This window comes from Panthera leo, chromosome C1 (assembly GCF_018350215.1).
Source record: "Panthera leo isolate Ple1 chromosome C1, P.leo_Ple1_pat1.1, whole genome shotgun sequence".
NCBI lineage: Eukaryota > Metazoa > Chordata > Mammalia > Carnivora > Felidae > Panthera > Panthera leo.
The window spans coordinates 1995326-2021682 of record NC_056686.1 but is presented as its reverse complement, the minus strand read 5'-3'; the positions used below and the strand labels follow the sequence as shown (position 1 = coordinate 2021682).

The window sequence follows — 26357 nt, the reverse complement described above, 5'->3', positions numbered from 1 at the left end:
GTCTCCCGGGATCTGGTCTGAGAGGTGGGGGGCACAGGGGCCCCTTTCCCGCAACTGCAAAGACCGGGGCAGGTGCAGGCTGGCGGGCACTTGGAGCCTCTGTGCCGGGAGCTGCAGGCATGGCCGGGAGGTGCCCCCGGGCCCTGGGGGTGGGGCATGGACACTGCAGGGCCCGAGGCTCCAGACACCGAGGTGGCAGCACCATCGTCTCCCGTGTGTGTTCCTATCTGTGGGTTGGGCCTTTGAGGGCCTCTTGGATTCTAAGCCCCGAACCCCAGCCTCATCCCCTCTGCAGGCATCCGGGGACCCAGAGGAGGGCTCTTTCTGGAAAACTGAGCACTTGCACCCAAATCCCAAGTGAGATAATCACCACCTTTAATCTTCCAGGAAACCCTCTTCCAACGAATGTTTGTTGGCTTTCCCTGTGTACCAGGCGCTGCTGGGGGCAGTCCCCGGGGGCGGGGGGCGGGGGGCGGGGGGCGGGCGTGCGGTCACCAGAGGACCTGGTCCCGGGTGAGCAGCCACTCTGTGGGTTGGTTCTGTGCTCCTCTGCACTAACTTCGTCCATCTGTCTGTCCGCCTGTTGGACCCCATAGCTTTGGGGTGCCTGCCGGGACCAAGCACGGGGCCCAACGCTGGGCCTGTAGGGACTCGCCCTCAAGGTCTCCGGTGACCTCCAGAGAGACAGTCGTGAAGCTCGGGGAGACGAGTATCTGCTGAGGGTGTGGGCAGGTAGGACAGCCGCATGTGGAGGCGCGGGTGACGTGTGTGTGTGTCTAGGGGCCCAGGCTGCGCAGAGGGCTGAGCTGGCCCGCAGAGTGGGTGGCCCCCAGGGAAGTGACCCTCGTGTGGGCTAAGAAGGAGCGTAGATGGAGGCCGGCGGTGCAGAGGTCCGCGGTGGGCAGCGGGATGCTTCTCTGGGGAAGCTTGTGGGGAGCGGCCTGCCCGCCCGGGGGTAAGTCCTGAAAGGCGCCCCCTCCTCCCCTCTGCTGTAGCCGCCGCTGCTGCCCTGGATGGATGGGGTGGGCCTGGCCGCGGGGGCTCCTGGGGTCTCACACCAGGGAGGTGTGAGGGGCATCCAGGCGTGGAGCAAGGTGTCAGAGCCCAGCTTGGTGCGTTGGGGGGGCGGGGGCTGGGCTCCCAGCGAGGCCTCGGACTCTGCTTCGGGAAAGAATGGAGACGTGCAGGGCTCCCCCTCCCGCCCCGGTCCTTCCTGATCTTGGCCTAGAAACTGAGCGAGATGCAGAGAGGGTGTCACATCCTGTTGTCCAGACCGGAGGGTGGACGCCTTGTGGTGGGGCCGCCGGGGCCTCCGGGTTGTGCCGTTCGGGTCTCAACCATGCAGGGGATTAGATTGGCTGTGGGTGGACTGGACGTGAGTCCGGAAGTCCAGGTTCTTGGGACACAGAGAGACATGTGCACTCACACGTGCACAGTGCAGACACCCATGCACACACGTGTGCACAATACAGGCACGCACACACAATGCACACGTGCACACACACAGAAGAGTGTGCATGGCTCGGCCCACACCAGCCCTTCCTAAGCGTCGCTCCTGCTGTGGGTGTGGCCGGAGCCCCCCGAAGCACTGAGCTGTTTCGGGAAGGCGCTGCGGGGGAGGGGGGGGGGCAGAGTGGAGACCTGGACATTGGGGGAACCGAGGAATGTTCTTGGCTCCCTTCTGGGCCTTTTACATTTTGTCTTGTTTTCTGGGAAGCAAATGGAAAAAAAAAAAAAGCCCCATTCCCACATATTTGAAGGCTGATTTGTATAAACAGACCAAACCCGATAAGTTTCAGAGTAAACAGAGAAACTCTGTCTGAAGTCGGGAGAGGCAGTCCTGGGTCCCGGGCTGATGGCAGGAGGTGATGGAGCCCTTCTGGTCCAGCCGCGGGTGGACCTGCTTCCTGAACTGTGCCTGCTGGGGGGCCCGCTGGGGGGCCCGCCGGGGAGCCTTCAGGGCCCCTCGTCGCCAACCCTGCCTGGACCCGCATCCCATGTCACACCTCCGGGCCCTCTGGGACTGGCAGCCGAGTGCCATCAGCCCTGTGCCTCGACGGAGCCAGGCCCCCAGAGCTCCGCTTGGAGCTCGAACTTCCTTGTTCTGCTGCCTTCGCGGCTGGAGCCGGCGGCGGCCTCTGCCTGGTGGGACTGTGCCCACCTCCCCATCCGGAGACGGTCTCCTGCCGGGTGGGCCTCTTCCTCCACGACCCCTCTGCTTTGCGGAGACAGGGTGTATTCAGCAGATGCTTCTGAGAACTTGCCGCCTCACCTGATCCCGGGCCACTTCTGTGCCTGGCCCTAGGGACACGGGGACCGAGAGCTGGCCCCTGGAATCCTCTGGGGGAGGCCCCAAAGAGGGAGAACGCAGCACCCCACTCCTGACCTGTCTCTACAACCTTCTTCCAGAGGGGACTGCCAGGTGACCCTGGAAATCCAGAGCGGGTGAGGCCTGTCCGACCATTTCTAGGCGACCCACTCTTGGTTTCCCTGGTTGCCCTGGAGACCACAGACGGGGAGGGTGTTGATGGGACCCCCTTCCCCCCAGCCTCTCTGGCCCTGGGAAGGACTCCCTTGAACCTGGACCTTTCCCTGGCCGCCCAGGCTGTCCTCTCTTGGAAAACCACGTGAACAGCTGAGCATCCTTAAACACCGATCGCTGAGTGAAGGAAGCGTGTCCAAAAAGGCCTCACGGTGTATGATTCCAGCTGGAGGGCTGACTGGAAAAGGCACAGCCAGGGAGACAGCGCAGAGATCGGTGATTGCCGGGGCTGGGGGAGGACAGGTGGACAGGTGGGGAGCCGGGGGATGTTCAGGGCAGCGAAGCTACTTAATGTCATTGGTGCACACACGGCGGCACACGTTTGTCAGACCCCCGGAATGCCCAACACCGAGAGCGGCCCTCGCGTGAGCCGTGGGCTTAGTTACAGATGCTTCGTCAGTCCTGCCCACGTGGGGGTGAATGTGCCGCGAAGGCAGGGAGTTGGTAACGGGGACCCTGTGTCCGCAGAGAAGGCAGCGCGTGAAGTCCTTGCGCTTCCTGCTCGATTTTTTCCCGGAACCTAGAACTTCTCTGAAGAATAAAATCTCTGAATTCATCACAAGATGATGCAGGAGCCCAGCCTTGGTGGCCGTCAGGACTGGCCTTGCCCGACCCCGCCCTGAGAGCGCCTGCCCGCTCCTGAGATCAGGGCGGCTTCCTTGCTTTCTTTCAGTGCCTTCTTGGCATCTTGCTCGGTGGGCCTCCGGACGCCTCCTTTCCTTTGTCTCCCGAGGACGAGGACGGCTCGATGGTTCCCGTCTCTGCCTGGTCCCCCTGCCGCACCCCTGCTCACAGCCATTGGGCCTCTAATTGCCGTTGTTACAAATGATTGTAACGTGATATTTCAACGGTCAAATGTGGAGGTGCCTGGTGTGAATTTAATTCCATCCGGCAAAACGCTTTTGGACCTGCCAGTTACCATGGCAACCCCATGAAATGTGTGTGGCGTTTTCTGCCTCCAGGGAGCTCACAGTCTCCTTGGACCCAGGGTGTGGAGTTCGATCTGGAAACTGGCTAGCAGGTCACACACAGAAACTCCCGGGTTACCTGTGGACCCTAGATCCACTCTGTCCCTGGAACTGCCGGCCGGGTGGGGCAGGGAGAGGACCCCGAGTGGACCCCTGGATGTCCCGTCAGCACAGCTAGAATCGTGCAGTGCCGGGGTCAGGAAGGGCTGCTCTGTCTGTGATAGGCTGAGCCCACCCCGAAGCGGGGCCTGCAGCCAAGACCCCTTCCCTGGGCAGTGATGGGACAGGTTTTTGAGATCCTCAGGATAACTGTTTCCTCGCCGGGGGGCGGGGGTGGGTCTGCCTTTGGCTGCCCGCCTGGTCCCCGCCCTACCTGGTGCATGCTTCCCCCCCAGGGAATGTGGCCCGGGAGCGTCTGGGACAAGCCGAGGCGAGTGCCTGGCGTGGCAGCCGTGCCGGGAGAACGTGGGTGAGCCCGGAGATGTTCTGTGCCTCCCGTGGGCTCTCCGCATTTCCATCATAGGCCCTCGCAGCCACGGAGAAGGCTCCGGGTCTAGGTTTCAGCTATTGTGGGCCTGGGTCCCAGTCTGGGCCCTGGGGCTGTGTGACCACAGGCTTTCATTTTTGACCCGAATGGAATTGAACACTGGCCGGGGCCTCTGTTCCTTCAAGGGGCCCCTCGGGTACCCCCTTCCTGCCCTCCGGTGCCTGCATCGCTCTCCCCATTTCAGAGACGAGGAAGCAGAGGCCCAGAGAGTTTTTGTGACGGGCCACATTCACCCAGTGGCTGGAGGCTCGGGCAGCCTGGACCTTTGCCTGCGGGACCTGAGCCTTACTTTCGGGCACTGCCTCTCCAGCTTCTGGGGGTGGACGTGCAGAAGGGGCCTCTTTCAGCCTCGGGCATCTGAGCAGGGGCCTGGCAGCAGCGGTGGGTGTGGTGCCCCGTCCGCCGAGGAACACGGCTCTTGGAAGAGGCCCCGGAAACTTCCGTTTCTAGGGCCTCAGGAGGGAGCGTGGCCCTGCCGCCACCTGGTTTCGGCCCAGTGACCCTGATTCTGGCCTCCTGGCCTCCAGAACTGTGTGAGAGAGTACATTACTCTCAGAGTACATTACTGGGGTTGTTTGAGCCCCCAGTCTGTGGCCCTCTGTCCCAGCAGCCCCAGGACACTATGCCACCACCTGTCGCCACGGCTGGGACACCTTGCCTGACTCCGGGTGAATTTCTGCTCTCCTGGGTCAAAGCCAAGTCCCCGTCTACAGCTTTGCCCCGACAGAGCCACCAGGGGCCCGGTGACCTGGCCTCCCCCTCGGCCCTGCCCGGCCCTCCTGGCACCGTCACGGGGTTCCCCGCAGGCCTGTCGCTGCTCTGCGGGCTCCTGTTAGCGGCTGTCCCCAAGGCTGGTTTGGGGCCCCCACAGGGGCCTTGCATCACCTGTCTTGGGGGCCGGGACGTCCTGTCCTAGACACTCAGTAGGGTGCATGGGAAAGGGGGGGTCCCCGGGGCGGGGCAGGGTGCATACGCCCAGCCCCACCCCGCGCGGGCTCCTGGGGCAGGCCCAAGCCCGTTCCGGCCGGGGTGCCGAGCAGGCATGTGGGCCCGAGGAGCAGGCTTACACAGGGAGCCCCAGTGTCCTGTCTCCCCTGACGGAAGGAGGGGCCAACTGGGCTCTGGGGGTGGAACATTCCTGGGGAGATGGGGAGGGCAGGCCCCGGCCGTGTGTCCTGCCCAGAGAGGGGGTTTCCTCAGCGTTCAGGCACGCTGGCTGTGGGGCTGGCCCGGGCACCCCTCTTCCCGGACGTTGAACCTCCCGTCCTTCCTCGGGGCACAGGTACCTTTCCAGGCCCCTCACCCAGTGCCCTTTGTGAAGCGGGAGCATGAGACCAGCCCCCCTGAACCTGTAGGTCCTGAGCCTTGCGTGGCGACTCCGGTCCAGCCAGCTTTCATCAGCCCTCCCGGCAGAGACGTGGGGAACAGCCCTGGCCTGTCCGGGTGACACCCGGCTGCAGGGAGGCAGGGTTCTTGGCCTCCTTGGCAGGCAGGGCCTCATAAATCCTGGCTGCTAACAGGTTGCCCGAGGCCTGGTGGGCCGGCGGGATGAGGGCTAGCTGTGCCCACGGACCCAAGGCCCAGCCGAGTCTGGCACCCCGTGGGCTTCCGTGGCCTCCTTCTGGGTGCTGTCAGCCTTCAGTGAAGAATTGAAAGGCCCCGGGCCCCGGCGGGTGCCTCACGTAGTTGTTTTCTGGCGGGAAATCCGAGGCTGGTTTGTGGCCGGTGGGTCGTCGAGGCCGATACCCTGCCCCGCCCGCCTGGAGCGGCTTGAGGCCTGTCCTGCCAGAAAGCCTGGCTCAGAGGGTTGCTTCCTGTCCTGCAGGGGAGACGGGGGAAGGCATGTGTAGGGGGAGGACAAGGGCAGTGTCTGCCGTCCTGGGCGGGCCAGTGTGCTGCAGGACCCTGGGGGCTCCCCCCGGCTCAGAGATAGCCTGTGACCCCCGAGGTCCCACCCGGGTGTGGGACGCTCGTGTTCATGGGGCGCCTGCCCCGTGCGGGTGGGCAGCTGTCACTGCAGTGGGATGGCCTTGCCGTGTGGCAGGCGGCCTGGTGCCTCTCCTCACCTGCTTCCTGCCTGGGGGCTCTGTGGCTGAGGCCAGCCCCGTCCTCACCTCACCTCACCTCACCTCACCTCACGGTCGACCTGAGAGGCCCGTGGCTGTCCCCAGGCTGCTGGCAGATGGGCGGGGAGGGCACACGGGCCGTGGGGCGTGGGCCCCTCTGGTTCCCCAGTGGGTGGCAAAGGGACAGCTGCCGGGGACTCCTGGCTCTGTGGGGCCTGGTCGCCCACCAGCTGCACAGGCAGGGCCTTCGGAGGAGCGCTCGTCCGGTGGGGATGCCGCTGGCTACTTAGGACGTTTGCAGAGTTGCTGGCGCTCGAGCAAGGGCCCTGCGGCCGGGCCAGAGCCTGCCTGGAGCCGAGGCCTGACCCCAGTTCGTGCTGCACCGCCCCCTGGAGACGCGTGGTGGGGGGTCCAGTTGGAGGAGGGCTTTCTGGTTGTTGTCCTTGAGGTGAAATTCACACAACGCGGACCTGACCCTTTTAAAGTGATTCCAGCACGTTCAGGCTCCTAAACTCCTGTGCCCCCCGGCACCCCTACCTGGTTCACGACATTTTCATCACCCGAGGGGAGACCCCCGTGCCCGGCAGCCAGCCCCTCCTCACCTCGCCCAGCCCCCCCACCCCCCGCCGTCTGGCTTCTGTCCCCGAGGGCAGTGTTTCTAGCCTCTTCCGCGTGTCAGCTCCTGGTCTGTCCCTGTAGCTGAGTACTAGTCCCCCCGCGGGCACAGCACGGTTTATTGTCTGTTCGCCCACTGATGGACATTTGAGTGGTTTCCACCTCTGGCTGTCGTGACTCATGCTGTGAGGGACATTCACGCGCACACGTCCATCTGAGTCCTGTTTTCGAGTGTCCCGGGCACACGCACACAAGTGGTGTCACTGCGTCCTTTGGAGACTCTGCTTAACCTGCAGAGCTGGAAGCGTCCTCCCTGGGTGGGGAGGGCTGGGGGCAGGGCGCCCTCCCCTCCCTTCAGCCTGACCTCTTGCTTCTGGTCGCTTCTGCCTATGACCTGACCCTGCCTGGGCTCAGGCGGTCCCTGCGGCGTGCTGGAGTGAGGGGCCCATGTGGTGCCCAGCCTGCTGGGTTCCGAGACGCACCCCCGGACCGGCCCCGGGGGCGGGAAGGGCAGTGAGACCCGCCTGGGGGGTTTCCTGGGCCGAAGCACCCCCCGAGTCTGGGTCACGCACGACGGGCCAGAGCTGGGCGGGGTGCTGGGCTGCAGTGAGGAGTGGGGGCTGCCGGGGTGTAATCTGCTGGAATTTGGCTCCGGGGCACCCCACGCTGAGGTCGACGGTGAACTGGTGGATGGCGCTGGAAGCAGCCAACCCGTGAGGCTTGTGAAGCGCATCACTGGCCTGGGCCAGGACTTCCCAGGATCTGCTTCCAGAACCCTCCAGGCAGCTCCAGCCTCCCCTCCCAGCTCCTGGTGCCACCTTTCCTTCCCAGGCTGTGTGGGTGGGGGGCTCCGGGCCCTTTGCCGCCCGCCTCGCTCTGGCCACATGGCCTCAGCCCAGGCCTGCCCTGCCGTCTAGCCCAGGCCTGGCTACTGCTCCAGGGAGGGGTCGTTGCTGGCCCCATCCTGTCCTCAGCAGGGCTGCTGATCACCCTGGGGTACCCACGGCACCCACAGCTGCCCCATAGCCCTGTCTATAGCGGTGGAGTTTTTGAAAGATGGCTCAAGAGGGGCCTGCTGGAGGTGGGGGGAGGGGGCAGGAAACAGTGGGCCCCCCACTGAGCAGGAGACTTTGAACCTGAAGTGTAGTCTCTGGGACCTTACTGCTGTGTGGTCCCCTCCCTCTCCCCTGCTCCCCCCCCCCCCCCCCCCCCCCCCCCCCCGGGATGATGGGGTCCCTCGTCTATATCCTATTCCCCCAGCCATGTGCACAGCAGGGGCTCAGCGGAGGGGAGCCTGCTGCCGAATCTGGCCAGCCCCTCCCTGGCCCCGGCCAGGGTCACGTCCTGCTCCGTCTGGGCTGCCGTTGCCCGAGGAGGGGACTTGGGGAGGGCCAGCCACCTGCCCTCTCTGCTTCCACTGCCCTCGGGGACAGGCCCTCGGTGTGATATTTGTTCAGGGTTCAGTGAGGGTGTCCCGTGGCCTCGGCTGGGCACGGGGACCCCGACACTAGTGGGGTCCTGCCCCCACAGCGAGGATGGTGCGGCCCAGCCTCGCGTGCACACAGGTGCCGAGCAGCCCGCCTGGTGCGGAGTCACAGGGGGCTCGGCCCAGTCAGGGTTGGGGGGCTTCCTGGGGGCTCTGGGGTCGAGGCGTATGGCACGCAAATGCCAGGGGTCAGGGGTAGCAGCGAGGGGTGTAGCGCCGGGCCCCGCAGCCCCCTCCCCCCACCCCCAGCACTCAGGGCTTTTCCTGGGGGTCGTGGAGCTGCCAGCAGGGTCCGGGTAGGTGCTGGCTTATGCAGCCGTCAGGCCCGGTGGACCCTGCGTGCCAGGCTGTGAGGAAGCTCCCGTGGTGTGTGTCCTGCCGGCCTGGCGCGCTCCCTGCCCCCGGGGGCCCACTTCCTGTCCACCCGCCCACTGGGGCTGGCCTCTGTGCTGTCTCCCCAGCCCAGGCCGACTGCTGCCCTGGGCACCCCGTCTCTGACTCCCCGGCCGGGCTGACCTCTGTCTGGCCCTGCGTAACTCTCTAGGAATTCCCAGAGAATTCCCGGCGTTAACCTCTGCGGGTCTGGGCCAAGGGCTGCATTCCCGCGGTCCCGAGGAGGGTTCTGGCTGCAGCCTTTCGAGTGGAACTGCGGCCTCAGCCCGGCCCGGGGTCTCCCGGGGACCCTCCCGGGGACGTGCAGAGGTGATGGGGCCATCAGGGGAGGCTTGGGCTCGGTGGGAACACCAGCGTTTGTGGGGTGGCCTGTGTGGGCATCGAGTCTTGTGGGAGGGGCTGCTCCCTGTGTGGCCAGGGAGGGTCTGGTGCTCAGTACTCGCACCTGGCCGTCTGTGGCCTGTGGCCCAGCGGGGTCTCAGCGTGGTCTGTGCCTGCCTCTGGGTCGCGTTCCCCATGAAACCAGGGGAGCCTTGGCCTTTGGCCTCGAGACGCCAGGAGACGAGCAGAGCCCCTCTCAGATCTCAGATGGGCGTGGGGGCAGGGCAGCCCGGGTCCCCCGTCATCCCACGCTCTTGTCCGTCCTTGCTGGCAGCCGTGGCTCTGTGAGGTCCCCAGCAGCCTGGGGTCAGCAATGCGGGGGGGCAGTGGTTCAGGTCTAGGGGCTCCTCCTGGCCTTGGAGCTGAGGGAGGCCCGGGTTCCCTGGAACGCTGACAGGGGGACCGGAACACTGCACGGGCAGTTCTTGGAAGGACTCAGAAGAGCAGGTGTGGCTCCTTTATGGGGGAGCAGAAGCTGTACCTGCAGGGCCTTCCCCAGAAACCGCCCTCTAATGCTGCAGGACAGACGGCTTGTCCTGGACTGACACGTTGGGTGTCCCCTCTCGTGGGGTCTGTCTGGTGGGGCGAGGCTTCCCCGTCCCTGCTGCTCAGTATCCCCCTGTGGCCTCTCCGGTCTGGGCCGTGGGGTGGGCCGTGGCTGGGAGGGAGGTCCCCACGGCTCACCAGCGTCTCCCCCTCGCAGACGTGCGTGAGTGTGCCAGTGGCGACAGGGGCCGTGGGGATCAGGGCTGCAACACTGTGGGGGCTTCCACTGCCGCTGCCCCTCCCCTCCCCCCACCCCGGCCGCAGGGACATGGCAGGACCCGCCGAGGTAGGCCCCAGGGCCCAGCCCACTGCTGCCCCCTGCTGCACCCGGCCTCAGCCTCACATCGAGGCCCTGGCTGGTCCCTGGGGCGCCTCCTCCTCAGTCCCCCTGGGCTGCCCTGGGTGGCACTCGGGCGGTGGGCCCTTCCTGCCCCACCACTCGTGACGCCGTTAGGGCACCCACGTGTGTCTCCTAAAATGAGCCTTGGGGGACTCAGAGAACCTGAGGGGGTGGGGGCACCCTGGAGGCTGTCTTGGGGGAGGTGCCCTTGGCGGGCCCCGAGCTGCAGCTGGCCCAGTGCAGACAGCAGGGCCTCGGGAGGGAGGGCCGTGTGCCCAGGCATGCACGAGCCCGGCTGGGGCTTGCTGAGGCCTGGGCTGGAGGTGTTTGCTGGCCTTGGGTGTACTCTCGACCCTGGCCCTGTGGTCGCTGGCAGGCTGTCAGCAAAATCGAGAACGGAGAGATTTCCCCTGGGGGTGGGGAGGGAGAGGGACGGATTAGGGTTGAAGCAGGGGGAAGGCAGGGGTGGGAGGGCGGCTCCCCTCACACTTCCCTGTCTGCCCCAGCCCTACTTGACCCCTGACCCCGGGGCCGGGTCTGGGCAGCGTGGGTCCCCCCGAGTGCACACCTGTCAGGCAGCAGCATCTGCCCCATTTCCCCATATTGGACAGCGCCCCACCCCCGTCTCTGTGTCGGGAACTTTCCAGAGAACACTGTCTCCACCGGTGCCAGCCAGGAGCTGTCCGTCAGAGGGCGGGATGGGGCCCAGCCTGCTGGACCGGGGTCCCGGGGTGGGGGGGGTCTGTGAACACAGGGTTTCCCTGTGCCGAGTCTCTTTTCCAGCGTTTCCATGGCCAGGAGGAGGGCTGGAGGGAGGCGAGCGAGTGCAGCAGGGACGGGGGGTAGGGGAGCAACCCCCCCTCACTCCCTGCCTCACGCCTACCAGATCCGCACATCCAGTGGCCCACTGACGTTTTGGAAAGACGGGGCTGGAGGTTTGCTGCCAATGAGGAGTGTTTTTGGCACCCGTGGGAGAGTCCCGGTGGGGTTTTGGGGGGCGGTGTTTGCATTTCCCCACCTGGGACCAGCTGGCAGTGCCTCCAGAAGGGAGCAGGAGGACGGACTGCCTCCCCCACCGAGAGCCCGTGTACCTCTCTAAGCGGGGAGCACGTGTTGGTGCGGCGAGCGAGTCCGGGGTCCGGAGCGTGCCGGGCCCAGGGCAGAGCCCCGGGAGAGCCCGCTTCGCTGCCGGCTGCCCTGGCCCTCCTCCGCCCCAAGGATGCCCACGTACAAGACGCACGCGCCCTCCGCGGAGGTTCTCCTGGGCTTCGGCGCCTCCACGGCGCCCCCGGAGGATCCTGGTCCGAGCCCCCATCTGCCACCCGACCCTGGTGGGCCTGGCCGGTCTGGGCCTGGACTTCTGCAGCAGGGTCTCCAGCCTCAGGAAGCTGCCGCCTGCTCCTTTTGGGCCGGTTTGTGCACAGTTTGAGACAGAATCAGGGTCCCCTAGCCCAGTGGCCTCTCCGGTTGGGGCTGGGCCTTGGGTTTCCCGCCCCCCGCCCCTTCCTGTCCGCGGCCCCTAGAGCCGGACCCTTTGTCAGGGTCCGGGAGGCCCTGGGGAAGGTGCTGGGGCTGCTCCAGAGCTGGAGGTCTTCCGACACGTGCTCCGGGCTCCCGGTGCTGCCCAGCCACCGGCCAGGGCCCCGCACGGAGCTAGCACAGCACAGGGTCTGCAAACCCGGCCTCTCCGAGCTCCTTTGGGAAGCTTTGGAATCCCTTAATCCACAGGGTCCCGAAGGGCAGGCGGGCTGCCGCCATCTGGCAGCGTTGTCTGAGGGCAGCGCCGTGGACAAAATGACGAGGTGGGGGGGGGGGGGGTGGGCCGGGGGCGGGCGGGGAGGTTGGCCTCAGACCCTGCATCCCGCAGCGCTGGCCTTTTGTCCCCCGCCCGGGGCCCCTCCCCGGTCTCAGCCCCTGGGAGTGCGCAGACCCCGGCCCTGCGTGTTTGGGATGGCTGGGGCCCCGAGTCACCGCGAGGCTGAGAGGGCTCCGCAGAGAGCCAAGCGCCTGCTGTGTTTTCTCTGTCCCCCTGCCAGCCCAGCCCAGCCCCAGCCCCCAAATGCAGCGCGCGAGCGAGTGAGCCGGCCCGGTGGGCGGCCGGCGGCCGTGAGCGAGCAGAGCCAGCAGGAAATCAAGATGTTACCGCCGAGGAAAGGGCAGCTCTGCTCGCTCACACGCGGGGTGGTGCGCCCCGAGTTGACGGTGGGGTGAGCCCAGAAACCGCTCGGAGTGATGAATCGACGCTAAAACCCTGAGCGCTGGCATGGGAGCCTGGCTGCAGGGCGGCTTGGCCCTTGCTCCGGGAGCATTGCCAGGCCGTGTGCTTGTCATGTTCTGGGACACCATCCTGGAGTAGGAGCCGTGCAATCCATGAGGCTGCGAGGTGGGGAGGCCGGGAGGCCTGGAGACTGGGAGGCAGGGAGGCCAGGAGGCCTGGAGACCTGGAGATCAGGAGGCTGGGAGACTTGGAGACCAGGAGGCAGGGAGGCCTGGAGACCAGGAGGCCAAGAGGCCCGGAGACTGGGAGGCAGGGAGGCCAGGAGGCCTGGAGACCTGGAGACCAGGAGGCAAGGGAGGCTGGGAGACTGGGAGACTTGGAGACCAGGAGGCAGGGAGGCCAGGAGGCCTGGAGATCAGGAGGCTGGGAGACTTGGAGACCAGGAGGCAGGGAGGCCTGGAGACCAGGAGGCCAAGAGGCCCGGAGACTGGGAGGCAGGGAGGCCAGGAGGCCTGGAGACTTGGAGACCAGGAGGCAAGGGAGGCTGGGAGACTGGGAGACTTGGAGACCAGGAGGCAGGGAGGCCAGGAGGCCTGGAGATCAGGAGGCTGGGAGACTTGGAGACCAGGAGGCAGGGAGGCCTGGAGACCAGGAGGCCAAGAGGCCTGGAGACTGGGAGGCAGGGAGGCCGGGAGGCTGGGAGACTGGGAGCAGGTGCACTTCCGAGGTGAGGTTGACGCTTCTCTCAAGTCCCAGGGCACGACCTCTGGCGTGTGTCGGCCTTACCCCCAGACGTGTGGGTTTATGGAGGTGGCGGGTCCCAGGAAGAAGTGTGGGCTCCCCCATAAAACCTCCGTCCTGGCAGCCCGGGGTCCCCGAGCTCCTGTCCACGGTCCCGGCTCTCCATGGCAGCCCCTCTGGGGAGGCCACTCCAGGGCCAGGTTTTGGTGTCAGGCCTGGGATGAGCCTCAGCTTAGCACCTTGGGTGACTCTGAACCTCAGTCTCTTTATCCAGAAAGTGGGACTAAAAGGACCCTTATGTCTCAGGGAACTTGGAGAGGCCCTGGGGAAGTGCCTCCAGGCCGCTGGCCCAGTGCCCCTGCAGGCCGCCAGCCCCAGGCCGGCTCCCTCGGGGGCCTGGGGTGAGAGACGGGCCGTTCCAACCTGGCCTGAACCTGTCCTCCCCTGGCCTGGGGTAGCTTGCCCCTCTCCAACGTCACAGCCTTCTCTTCAGCAAGGACCTCGTCAGCAGGTCTGGGCGGTTGGGGAGACCACACTGAGGCCACTGGGGGGGTCCCAAGACCCTCTGGCTGGTCTCCGTGCCTGTCCCAAGCCCCCGCCCCACCCCACGGGTGGCTGGTTGGGTACTGGGTTCGTAGCGCCCCATCTGGAAGATGCGTCCAGGCCTCACGCTAGGCCAGATGGTGTGGCCCGAGGACCGCAGGGACACTGCCACAATGGGGCTAGGGGGTCTCGGTCCCACGCCCTAGGAAGATTGACACTGCTGTTTGGAGAGAATGAGGGTGTCTCTGTGGGGGGAACGTGAGGCCCACAGGCCCGCTTTCCCACGGCGCGTGGCCCCACTCACTGTTCCCACCGCCCTGACGGCCCTCCTCCCAGGAGATAAGACAGGCTCTGGGGAAGGGGCAGCGGTCACCGTCAGGCGGGAGCTGAGTGGGGAGCAGGCTTCCTCGGGGTGAGAACAGCTGGGTCTTTCCTGGGGGGCTGGGCGTGCCTCTCCATCACGCCTCGCCGCGGGGGGAGGCCGGCAGAGCTGGGGTCCACGTCAGAGTGGCTATGAGAAACCTGGGGGGCTCCGGGACTTGAGACGGTAACGGGGTCCCCGCGTCCCAGCCCATGGGCCCAGCTTGGGTGTCTGCGCTGAGCAGAGGGTTCTGCTGACCGCCCCCCCACCCCCCACCCCGACCCCCAGGGACACGAAGAGGGGGCAGGGCTCGCTCTCTGCAGGCCAGGCCCCCCCCCGGCCTCGGCTGTGGCTGTGGCTCCGGGCCTGTCTCCACCCCCGAAGCAGACGCGGCCGGACAAGTGCTTCTCTGTCGCTCCCACTCTGCCTGGCCAGACTCCTGGCCTGGCCTCCACTGGCCTCCTGGATGTGGCTGCCAGGTTCTCACCATCCCGAGGGAGAGGCAAGAATGTGGGAAGTGACAGGCCTTGATTAGGAGGCTGCGGGGCTCCGTCCCCAGCCTGGGAGGGCCGTGGGCTGACCGGGGCCAGCTGTGCTGTCCTGCGGCGACATCCTGGTGGGGGTGCGACAAGGGGGACTGCCAGGGACCCTCCTGGTGGCACCCAGGTGGGGTCTGACCACACTTCCACAGGGCCTTCATAGCGGGGGGGGGGGGGGGGGGCTTTCTCTGACCCCTGGCCCGGGTCATACTTGGTCCCTCCAGCGGCAGGGCCCCCCCACCCCCCACCCAAGAGAGTCTCGAGGGAGATTTAGCATTGTGAGGACTTCTGCACCTCCCGGGATGATCATGCTCTTGCCGAATCCGGAGAACGGGGAGGGTGGCAGGAACCGTCATGGTGACCTCAAGAAGGCCGCCTTGTCTTGTCCAGCCCACACCACACCCCGCGGCCTGCAGCGCTGCTGCTCAGGGCTCAGGGCCGCCCAGGGCCGCCCAGGGCCCAGGTGACACAATGCAGCGGGAGGCCCAGGGGTTCATAGTACATCTGGGGTCACACAGCTGGGGAGTGTGGGGAGCCGGGGACGAAGCCTGGAGTGACATCCTGGGCTCCCAGGCCCCACCTGGGGGGCCCCTTGCTGTGTCCTCCGGGGCCGTCCACGCTGGCGGTGCCCGGCCCATAGTGGGCGCTCGGTGAGCATCTGTTGGGTGACCCAGATGTGGAGACCGGGACCGGGACCTGCCTCGTTCCCGCGAGGGACGGACCCCGGGCCCGACTGGGAACCGAGGTCCTTCCAGGCAGGATGGCAGCGTTTCCAACGAGGCGTCTGTGGTAGGGTCTCGTCCGTCAGAGGCCCTGAGAATCGAGTGCTTTTGTTTCCCGACTCCGGCTGCGTTTGCTCCCCTAGTGAGCCGATGCCAGCAGCCGTGCCCTCGGTTAAGGGCCAAGGCAGGAAAAATGACAGCCCTGCCGTCGGCAGTCAGAGCCCGCCGGCGACCGAGAGACCACAGCCTGGCCCGCAGGCCTGCCCGAACCCCGAGTCCGGGGCCCAGTGCCGTTTTCCGGGAGGAGACCTGGGGATGGGCTGCCCGGAGGCTCCCACGCGGGTGAGCCTGGGTGCCCAGGACAGTGGCACGGCCTGAGGGTTTAGGCCGACGTGCGAAAGGCCAGGTTCAGATCCCCGACTCAGCACAGGCATGGCGGATAACCTCGGAGGCCGTGGTCCTTACACTCGGGACTCAGCAGGAGGAGGCCGACCCACGTTAACCGTGAGCCCCAACGTGCGCTGGGGGCCCTGCCTGGCCAGGGCAGCTGCTGGGGGGTGGGGGCTGGGGTGGGGATATGCCCCTGGGCCGAGAGGACCGGCGAGGGAGGGCACAGCTCAGGAGTCAGGCCGCACCTTGCCCTCGCCCCAGAAGCTTCTGCCGCGGAGCCGGGGGCCTGCCGTGTGGGGCAGCCACTGTTACCTGGAATCACAGTAGTCCAGGGCCCCCTGCTGAAGGCTGGGTGGTTCGGGGCGGCAGCGATGTGGAGCTCGAGGGGGCCGTGGCTCACGTGGGGAAGGGGGGAGAGTGGAGACAGAGGCCCCTCACAGCCTCGCTCCGGGGGGGGGGGCTCTCTGCCTCGCAGGGGGCAGGGGGTCTTACCCTCCGCTTCATCCCTCACCCGGTCCAGCTCCCTTCCTTGCGAGTTTCTGCTCATCCTGAAGTACCCCCCCCCCCCCCCCCCCCCCCCGCCCCGGCCCCCACGCCTCATCTCCTGATTGGATTCTGCCGCATGTATCTTGGCTGCCCCTTGTCTCTGTCCCTCCTTGTGGAACGGTGGCCTCACCTTCCCCTCCCTCCCTGGCTCTTCTCCAGGCATCCCTGGGAGGCGGGGCTGGGCTGGCCTCCACTCCCGCCTCTCCCTGCTGCTCTGGACCCCGCTGGGCTGCTGGGCTTCTGACCACACCCTGGGGTCTGGCCAGAGCAGCCCTGGGGGTAGGCAGCTGTACCAGAACTCAGGGCAAAGGTTTTTCCTTCCTCCTGACAAGGAAACGAGACTCGTGTCGTAAGACCACAGGATTGGTGCATCTCCTGTGAACCGATCTTAGGGAGAGGATGTGGGTGCTCAGAGCCCGGGCCCTTGGCCTGCCGGGTCAGAGCTGGGGAGCCCTCTGGACTTACTTCTTGTCCCTCTGCTTGTCACAGGCACGGTGTCTGTCCCTGAGCTCAGCCTCTGCAGGAGGTGGCCTTGAGTACTTGTGGTGTGACGTCAGGGCCTCAGCGGCAGGAGGGGCCGATGGCCAGCCTGCCAGTTTCGGGCTCAGGCACCTTGAAAAGGAGCATATGTGCGGGCTGGTCCCCGACACTGGCTGGAGCTGGCCGACATCCCCGTGACCGCAGTGTCCTGCCTTCGGGTTTGGCCTTCGGGTGGGAAAACGGCAGGAGGAGTGACCGACGGGGCCCAGCAGGCCGAGTGGGCTGCTGGGTGAGGGCCTGGTGATGCGCCTGGCCGTCGATGTTCTGGTTCCTTCTGGCCGTCTCTCTGGGTGACTGCTGTGGACCGGGGCCAGGCGCACGGCTTCGGCCAGATTCCCCGGCTGGCGTCCTCCCCTCACCGGCCTTTCCTGCCTCCGCACCCGCAGCCCTGCACCCGCCCAGATGTCCTCCAACGAGCCAGTCTTCACGGCTGCCCCCTTCCCCGCTACCTGGCCACAGTCTGGCTCGTCGCCCTATTCTCCGGGAAACCTCCCCGTCCATCAGCCTTCACCGTCTCCCCGTCTCTGAGTAGTGTGAGCCCCAGTGCTGTGCATACGTCCCTGGCAGCTCAGATGTCCTCGGTGAGAGCCAGGCCTCGGGGGCTGTGCCCATCGTGGGGACCGTGGGCATTCCTGGACTCAGGTGGTGGCACAGCTAGCCCTGGACTCACCGCAGCCTGTGCGTGACGGCAGGGGCGTGAGTCCAGGCAGCGGGCAGCCACAGAGCGGGCCCTGTCACGCGCACACACGCATGTGCACACGTGTGTGGGAGGTCTCCAGCACAGGGGCTGGCCCTCAGCGGGCGCCTCCCCGGAGCAGGGCAGGCCTTGGGTTCTGCGGCGTGGTGCCGGGGTCTGAGGCCCCCCCGAGCTGGCTGGGGCCCGGAGGACACGGGGCCTGCTCTACCTTGGGCTCTCCTGGGGGGCCCGTGTGTGAAAGAGGAGGGAGCACCCCCATTGCCGCCGGGCCCCCGCCACCGAGGCTATAGTCAGGAATGGCAGCTGGGCTCTCGGAAGCAACCGTGGTTTCAATTTTCCTTCCCTCTGCTTGGGTGAGGAGTCCAGCCGGGTAATGGGTTTACCATGAGGCTGGCGTGGGGACCAGCTGGCTCCCCGCTCCTGAAATAAACTCAGGCAGCAGCACGGGGGGGGGGGGGGCAGGGAGGGGGCGGGGGGCATCCTGCAGGCAGCTCCGCTGGGTCTGGGCTGATCGCGTGTGGCCCCAGACCAAAAACTGGCCTCCCCTCTGGGCTGGGCTCTGGACGTCAAGGGTGGGAACAACCAGGCAGGGCATTTGTCACCTGGGGGACCGGAGGTGGCAAGGAGGACTTTCCATCTGAGAAGACTTGAGTACCCCCCCCCCCCCCAGGGCAGATTGAAGATAAGCCAGGGGCTGTCTGATCCCTAGCCTGTCATGTTCGGTCCTGTGCCCCCAGCCTCCTGGATGGCACCCACACTGCTCTCCCCTGCCTTCTTTGCCCAGTAACCGGTCTCTGCCTTTCAGCCCACCCTGCCCCACTCTTCCCCTTTTCTACACCCCCCCTTGCTCCCCCCGCCTCAAAGAAGCTTTTCCCCGGGGCCCAGACAGGTGGAACCCCGTGTGTGTCCCCGGGCACGCTGTGGCTGTGGGGAGGGAGTCCGCTCGGGCACTTGCTGTCCGTCGCTCCCGCCCAGAAGGGACACGGGACTCGCCCGACTTCAGTAGGAGGGGGAGCGGAGTGAGCAGAGGTGCTGGAGAGCCTGGAGGACCGGTCTTCCTGCCCGCCGTGCGTGGGCGTGGCCTCGGCCCCCACACAGCGCCCAGGGCCACAGCTGCTGGGTGGCCAGCACCTGCTGTTGGACTCTGGAGCCTGCTGTGCCGGCGACTTCACCCTCAAGTCCAGGCACCCTGGGACCACGGGCAGTGACTTCTGGGAGTTTCTCTGTGTGTTCCTCTCTCCTGGAGCCCCGCCCCGCCCGCAGAGCGGTTAGCTCCTCCTGAGAAGCTGGGACCCAGGAACGCCTGGCCCCCAGCCACATGGGGAGGGTCCGGCCCTGTGGGTTCCCCCTCGGGGGCCACACAGGGTGCCTGATGCTTGGCCTCCTTGGGTTCTGCTGGAGGGCCTGCTCACTCCATGTCTTGACCCCCAGGAAGGGGGGAGGTGTGGGGCAGCCTCCCAACGCGGGCCAGCATCTCACGCTCCCAGGCTCGGCCAGACTTCACCCGGCGCCCACTCTGCATCCCGGAGCTAAGGCAGCTGGCACGGGGCGGGGTTGGGGGGAACACCTCCCCACCCCCCTCAGATTGGCAGCATGTGGCAGGTCCCTGAACTGAGCAGGGTGGGGCCTCGAGAGCCCTCAGGGAGGGCTTCAGGGAGGAGGTGTCCACGAGTACCAGGGGACAGACACTACGAGTGGGGGTAAGCTCGCCTGTGTTCTGCTTCCTGCTGGCCCCAGCTGACCCAGGAACGTGGCAGCTCTCCCTAAAGCCCTGATGTCAGGGGTCTGTGGCACTGAGGGGGCAGTGTGGCATTTGTGGGGCAGCTTGGGGCCCTCACCGCAGCCTGGGGCCTGGCAAAGGCGCCCCGTGGCCGCCCGGCTGGGAGAGGAGAGCTGGAGCCGGCCTGGCGGGGGGGGGGGGGAAACGGCTCCTTCTGCTGACACACAGACATTCCGCCGGGCAGAGACGCCCAGCCCGCATTTCCGCATCGAGAAAGCATTTCCCAAACAGCTTCCAGACCCCACAGCCGTGGCCCTGGATGCGCTCGGCGGCACCGAGCCCGGGGGGCGGGGGGACAGTGGGGCGGCTGTGGGCACTGTCTGGACGGCCGGTGGTGTTCTGTCCTGGGTGGTCTGCTGGCCTGCATGGCCGTGCCCGAGTCCCCGTGCCTGGCCTGGTGGGGGTAGGGCCCAGAGCCATCCGCAGCCCCCCCCCCCCCCCCGCCCCAGTCCTTCAGGGAGGTGCCAAAGCCGTCCCGGGCTCTGGGGACCTCATCATAACCCTTATTTGCTGCTGCTCAGAACCGTGTCCTGCCCACTGCATAGACGAGGAAGCAGGCCCAGTGGGGTCCTGGGACTCGTCCGTGGGCCTGCACGCATGTCTGCTGCTCGCAGACTGTGCTCTGCCCTTCCCAGCCCCTACCCGTGCCGGTGCTGAGCACAGAGGCCTGGAGCAGCATGCCTCCCCACCCCAAGGCTGGGATGTGCGACGGGGTCCAGGTGGCTACAGAAGGATGGTGACAGCCCCGCGGTGGGACGAGGTGGCCCGAGCAGCGGTCCCTGGCTGGGGGTCCTGGGGTCGGGGAGGGAGTGCAGGGGGCACTGGGGAGGTGGCTCTTGTGGGATAGGGACAGTCCTGAGGCGCCTGGGGGGCTCAGTCGGTTGAGCGTCCGACTTCAGCTCAGGTCACGATCTCGCGGTTCGTGAGTTGGAGCCCCACGTCGGGCTCTGTGCTGACGGCTCGGAGCCCGGAGCCGGCTTCGGGTTCTGTGTCTCCCTTTATATCTGCCCCTCCCCCGCTCGCACTCTGTCTCTCTCTAAAATGAATAATACTAAGAAAAAAAAGAGAGCTAGGGACGGTCCTCGGGTCCCTTGGCTCGTCTCAGGCTGGCCTGGCTGGGTTCCAGGATGCCGTGGTCCTCACGGCTGCATCTGCCATGTTGCAGGGAGCTGGCCACGTCCCAGGATACCGCCCCTCGGAGACCCAGTCTGGGCACTTCCTTGGGGCTTGCTGCCCCGCCTGGGGGAGGGCCTGGCCACCAACCTTGACTGACTCCTACTGACTCTCAGTGAAGCATTTTCCCCATCAGCTTACCGGCTCTGTGATTATCATCCCTCGTTACAGACAAGGCAGTGGGCACAGAGAGCCTCGTGCCCCTTGGTAGCAGAGCTGGGGGCTGGGCTCGGGGAGACCAGCGCTGCCCGGCAGAGGTAGCCGGGGCCACACTGAGCACACGTGTCTACCTTAAGTTCTCTGGAAGCGGCACTGAAAAAGGAAGGAAGCAGGTGACGTTAATTTTGACGACGTATCTCATTTAATGCAACACGTCCAGGTAGAATCATTTTAACGTGTGCTTAATACAAAAATGAGAAGGAGCGCCGTCATCTTTTTCGTACCGAGAAAGTGGTGTGTTTTACCCCCAGTGCGTGTCTCCATTCAGGACGAGCTACAGTTCCCGTACTCAGGCCCCCCTGTGACAAGGGACAAGGCAGAGCCCTTTCCCAGGGTGGGCTAGACTTGGGCTGCACAGGGGACGAGGCCGGCGCCTCCCCCTTCCTGTCTTTGGCTCCTCCTCCTCCCACGGCCCTGGTCCTGCATGGGAGTTAGTGATGCTTCGAGGGGCCTCCACCCCAGAAGGGTGCTCCCGGAGGAGCCTCAGGCCCTGTGCCCCGTTGGTGAGGGTGATCTGTGGATCCGAGGTGTCTCTCTGCCCCTCCCTGTGAGACAGACAGTCTCCACGGCCTCCCGTCCCCCTGCACCCTGGCTGCTGGCTGCAGGGGTGAGATCCTCTGGTTTCTGTTAGCACTTGTTTGCATGCTGTTGGAGAACGAGGTTTACGTTGCAGTAACGGACTGCCAGCCCACGTGGAAGGCCCCGTTCAAACAGCAATCTGACAGTGTGCCCATCGGGGAGACTTCCGGAGGCTCCCCGGGTGAGAGCCTGGAGTTCGAAGGCTGGTGTGCTGTTCAGCGGGAGGCCAGAAGAGAGGCTCATCCAGGAGGCGGGGGCAGACAGGCAGGCGGGCCCCAGGCAGGCCTGTGTCTGCACTGCAGGGCGCCTGGCAGGCGGGGGGCCAATGGGCTGGCCTCCGCACTGCAGACAGGACCGGGCAAGGTGGGTTGGTGCCTCTCTCCCACAAACTTGAGGACCCCACCCATTGCGGGGCAGGGCTGAGTGACGGCCAATAGGGCCTTTGCCCCAGGAGTTGGCCAGGAGCTAGAGGGTCGGCCTAGGCAGGGCACGAGGGCCAAGACGTCAGGAGCCAGCATGGGGCCGCCGGTCCGGCGCTCATCGGGGCCAGAATGCATAGACCCTTATGATGCCATTGGCCACTTTGGACAATGCTGGAGCCTCAGTCCCCGTCCTTGAGCCAAAGTGGGGGTTCAGGGGTCTGGATTCGGACTTGCCTCCGGGGCTTCTGTAGCCTGGCATCTGGGGCTTGCTGTCCTTGCGAGGGAGCCCATTTTCCCTGTGGCCCTCTCCCACCTGCCGTGGGCACAGGGATTCCCTTGCTCCCTCCGGGTGCCAGTCCCTGTCCACTGGAGGACACGACAGTTCAGGGCGCAGGACACCGGGCTTGGGGGCTGCAGGCGTCTCTACCCCTTGGGATTTCCACTTTGGTGGCTTGGCTCCCCACCCCCCTCACACTTAACAGCACCCAACCCCACCCCACCGAGCAGCCTTCTCAAAGCCCCAGGCGGCATTGCCAGGGTGGCCTCCGTTTCTGCCTTGGTTACTTTCCCGCGTTGGTGCTGGAAACACATGTGTTTGAGCATGTGTGTCTGGGTTTGCTGAATACGTCTGTGCAGGGTCCCCTGTGTGTCGCGTGCGTATTTGCACACGTGGGTCTGTTTGTGCACGTGTCTCTGCGTCTCGGCCTGAGGGGTGCCTGTGTTTGTGTGCGCGCGCGCGCGCACCCCGGGGTGCCTGTGTCCGAGTGCGAGGGCGCGCGCGCGCGGGAGTGCGCGGGGGCGGTGGGCGGTGCACCGGGGGGCGAGGGCGCGGCCCGCGGGGGCGGGGCGGGGGGCGGGGGCGGCCCGTCCGCCTCTAGGATTTGGCTTTCACCTGCGGGGGGCGGAGGGAAAGCCGGGAACATAAAGGCGAGGGGCGGGGCGCCGGGCTCAGAGCGCGGCGGGGCCGCTGGGGTGCGCGCCTCTCGCCGACCGGCCATGGAAGCGTCCCGCGGCCGCGGGGGACTGGCCGCGCTCTGGTGCCTCGGGCTGCTGGGGGGCCTGGCGCGCGTCGCGGGCACGCACTACCGCTACCTGTGGAGGGGCTGCGTCCCGTGCCACCTGGGCCAGGCCGGCTACTCCGGGAACGCCGGGGACCGGAGGCCAGGTGGGCGCCGCGCGGAGTCTGCGCGGGGGACGTGGGGGAGGCGGTGCCCTGCTCCGCGCTGGGCTCCCTTTGCTCCGCTTGGGTCCGGCCTGCGCCCGGCCCGGCTGACGGAGCCGAGGCCGGAGGGAGCAGGGCGGGGGCGGTGCCGCCGGCGGCCCCCTTCCTCTGGGACGGGGCCCCTGCGCCCTGAGCCGTCGACATTCCATCCCCTCTGGGGCCTGGCTGCGGGGGCTGCCGACAGCAGAGTGGTCTTGAGCGGAGGGAAGACTAAAACAGCCCCTTGCATTGGCCTGTGGCACAGGGCGTGCATTTCCCTGGCGCTGGCAGCTCTGGGGGCCAGGCAGGAAGGCAGGCTCAAGAGAGAGTCCTTGGGGTCCCCGGGCAAAGTCTCGGCTTCCGGGGTGCCCAGGGCCTGGGTGGATGTGCAGGCGCTAGCCTTTCTTTCTGTCACCTTTCCGCAAGCCTTGGGAGTGGTCAGCCCAGTGGGCTCCGGGTGAGCTGTGAGGACCCCGGCAGATACACCCCTGTCCTGGCTCCATCCTGCCTCTCCCTGCTCTCCAGATCTGGTACCCACGCTGGGCCACCCTCCCTGCGGGAGGGAGCTCCTCAGAACTTGGAGCTGGTCATCCTCAGGAATGCGAGGTGGGGCGTGGTGAGTCATCAACCAGATCACGGCAGGGGCGGGGGCGCTCCCCTCCAGGCCTTCCCGGGCCCTGCGTGTGGCTCTGGGCAGGGCACGCGTCTTCTTGGAGATGCTGGCCCTGCCCAGCTGTCCCTGGGGCAGTCTCTGCGGCCCTCCGTGCCAGGGGACACATGGAGCACTGAGCTGCAGGCCCCTGATGGTGGCCGTCTCCCACCTCCCCTGGCTTTGTCACTCGGCCAGCCGGGTCCCTGGCTGGGTCCCCACGGGGTAGGCAGCCCTCCCACTCTGGCTCAGTCGAGGCCAGGCTGGTGCTGTCACTGAAGCAGCGTGGCACTAAGCGCCGTGAGGCTGTGTATCATCCCGAGGCCTGGGGCTGTGTGGGGCTGGGCTTCGGGGAACCCCCCCACCCCCCCACCCCAGGCCTGCCTGGACTTGCAGAGAGGAAAGGATCCCGGCCTGTGGTTGACAGGGCGCCACCTGCGGGCCTGAGGACCCTCTGGCATGTTTGGGAGGAAAGCAGGACTCTGAACTTGGTAACCATCGGAGCCGAGCTTCCCGGCAGCATCTGGAGGGAGCAGGGCTTCAGGAGGGGCTTCTCTGGGTGGTTTCTGCAGGGGCAGCTTGTTTGGCCCTGGCCTGAGCTCCAGGCTTGGGAGCTGCCGTGACTTGATGGGCTCCCGGCCGCGTCGTGATGGGCGTCCCCAGGCACCGCCGGGGAGCCAGCCGGGTCTCAGCCCAGTGATGTGTCACCAGGCTGCTCAAGTCTCCAGCCACACGCGTCAGCTGAGGGCAGCACGGCACCTGTGGGCGATGCTGGAGGCCCCGGGCCCGGCTATTCCTTCCCGTAGCCCGTAGGCTACGGTCCCGTAGGCTCTGGACCTGCCGGCTCCCGGGCTCCCGGCTCCTCCCACGCAGGTGTGAGCTGCCCCAGACGAGTGTCAGCTGGGCCTCGGGCTGCAGAGGGCAGGGGGTCTGCACCCAGAGGCAGCTTTCGTCCCCTGGCTCCACTGGGTCAGCATGGGAGGTGCGGTGCCTTCGCGCTCTCTTTCTGCCTGGGGGAGGACCCAGGCCCCCTTCTGTGCCACCTGGAGAGTGATGTTCTCTTGGTGGTTCCAAGGCCTTCTGTGTCAATGCTCAATTGGGGCCCTGCCGCTTGGGGTGCCTCAGGGCACTGATTCCACGGCGGGAAGGAATCGCTACGTGTAGGCCACTTGGCCCGAGAGGGCAGGCCTGCAGGACGGGGCCCAGGGGAGCACGGCCAGCCCCCGGGGAGCACAGGGGATCTTACTGTGGGAGTCAGGAGGCCGGGCTGGCCAGAGTGGACATTTGGAAACCTGGATTTCCAGCATGGGTGGTCTGAGCCTCCCCACCCCACAGTTCCAGAAAAGACCACAGAGGGAATCTTTACATGTGCCCCATGTTTAACTCCTGCGGCTGCTGCAACAAATCACCCCAATCTGAGTGGCTTAAAACCATACGGGTCTATTACCTTACGGTTCCAGAGGTCAGAAGTCTGAAATGAGCTAAAGCCCAGGAATTGACAGGCCTGGTTCCTTCCGAGGCTCCAGGGAGAACCTGCTTCCTTGTCCTCCCAGCGTCTAGAGGCACTGTATCCTTGACGGTAGCCCCGCCTCCGTCGACACAGCCAGGGGCCGGGTGTCTTCCCATCTCTTTCTCTCTGACCCTCTTGCCCCTTCCTTTAAGGGCCACGTCATGACACAGGACCCCCCTGGATACTCCAGGATCATTGGTCACCTCGCTGTCCTCAACTTAAGCCCACTTGCAAAGTCGCTTTTGCTGGGCCAGGCTCCAGGGATTAGGATGTGGACCTTTGGAGGGCTGACCACACTCTCCTTAAAGACCACTGAGCTGTGGCTCTCAGGTCACAGCCATGGCCACGGCCATGGCCACGGTCACGGAGTCAGAAGCTCCCGGTGGTTGGAGCGGGCTGAGGACAGCTCTGCTCTGCCCCCACGTGGTCACCTCAGGAGTGGGGCAGGCGGGTTTAGGTAACTGGATCCTGCTTGTGTCCTGGTTATGTCTCTGTGAAGGGGCCCCAGCTGGAGGTCATGTGGCCAAATGCCCCACCACCCTTAAACAGGCTTCTCTTGCCCAGAGAGCTGAAGGGGGAGGCTTCAGATCCTTCGGCCTTGAACTGCCCGCTGTGTCCAGATACCCACCCGGGCTGACGGCACAAGTGTTGCCGGAAGTGGTGGCTGAGCATCATTGCACCTGCAGGGCCCCCGCTCACAGATCTTGTTCCCACCCCCCCTCCCCAGTGGCAGGTTGCCGATCACCAGGCAGTGCGGCTCCAGGGGCCAGGGAGAGCTCGGGGCTGTGGTCAGCGTGCCAGCCCCTCCCGAGGGGGGTGCCCTGGGAGACGGCTTGGCGGGTGTGGGCCTGTGCATGTTAGCGAAGAGCAGGATTTCTGTCCCCTGGGGTGGAGTCTGAGTGTTCCTGTGCGGGCAGCAGGGGGGCCAGAACAGTGGTCACGTGGGCAGGGGGTGTGAGCTAGGGAGGGAGGCCCCGACTGGAGGGCCCCTACTGGCTGACGGCTGCCTCCTGCCCCTGCGTCCCCCCACGTGGCTCTTCCCAGACTGCCCATCTGGTGTCCTTGTGGCCCACAAGGGCTGCTGAGCGGGCCCGAGAGGCTGACGTTGACCAGGGCTCCCTGCGTATCTGACCTGCCCGGGAGCTGCTGGAGGGTGCAGTCCTCAGGGTGGGCTCAGTGCCCCCAGCCAGGTGTCTGAGCGGCTCAGGGGCGTGGTGCCATCCGAGCCTGCCTGTCCCCCCGCTGAGGGTCTGGACTGAGTGAGCATGGAGACAGAGCTGCCGGCCGAGAGCAGGTTTCCAGAAACCAGCGTCCCTGCCTGCCTACTCACCCAGCACCTGCCTCCGCGGCCACGTCAGGGGGTCAGCCTGCCGGAATGACACCTGCCTGCCTGGCAAGGCCGCTCAGGACACTGAGGCCGCCGTCCACCCAGCCCTCAACATACACGTGGTGCACCTTCTTCAAAGCTTCACTGAGTGCCAACTGTGTGCCCGGGGCTGTGCCCCCTGGAGGCACTTACCTTTCAGGGACTCTCTCAAAGACAGGGATCTGCGCTCAGAAGGGACGGGCGGGGTCTCCAGGGTCTCCTCTCTGAGCCCCCTTGGGTGGGTGCTGTCCGCCTGCCCTGCCCGATGGCTGTGGGT

At 66.2% G+C, this 26357-nt stretch overlaps 1 protein-coding gene across 2 annotated transcripts in view; it reads left to right on the top strand.

The window, feature by feature from the left end:
* Window positions 1-26357, top strand: part of MEGF6 (multiple EGF like domains 6) — an 88196-nt gene that overhangs the window by 30611 nt on the left and 31228 nt on the right. Inside the window, exon 1 of one of the 2 annotated variants that reach the window (XM_042952529.1) lies at window positions 22320-22519. The exons of the other annotated variant lie outside the window; for it this stretch is intronic. Coding sequence (XP_042808463.1) covers window positions 22351-22519 — 169 coding nt within the window. The 5' untranslated portion in view covers window positions 22320-22350. Of the gene's footprint in view, window positions 1-22319; window positions 22520-26357 lie in introns of those variants that run through there. 2 annotated transcript variants of the gene reach the window in all.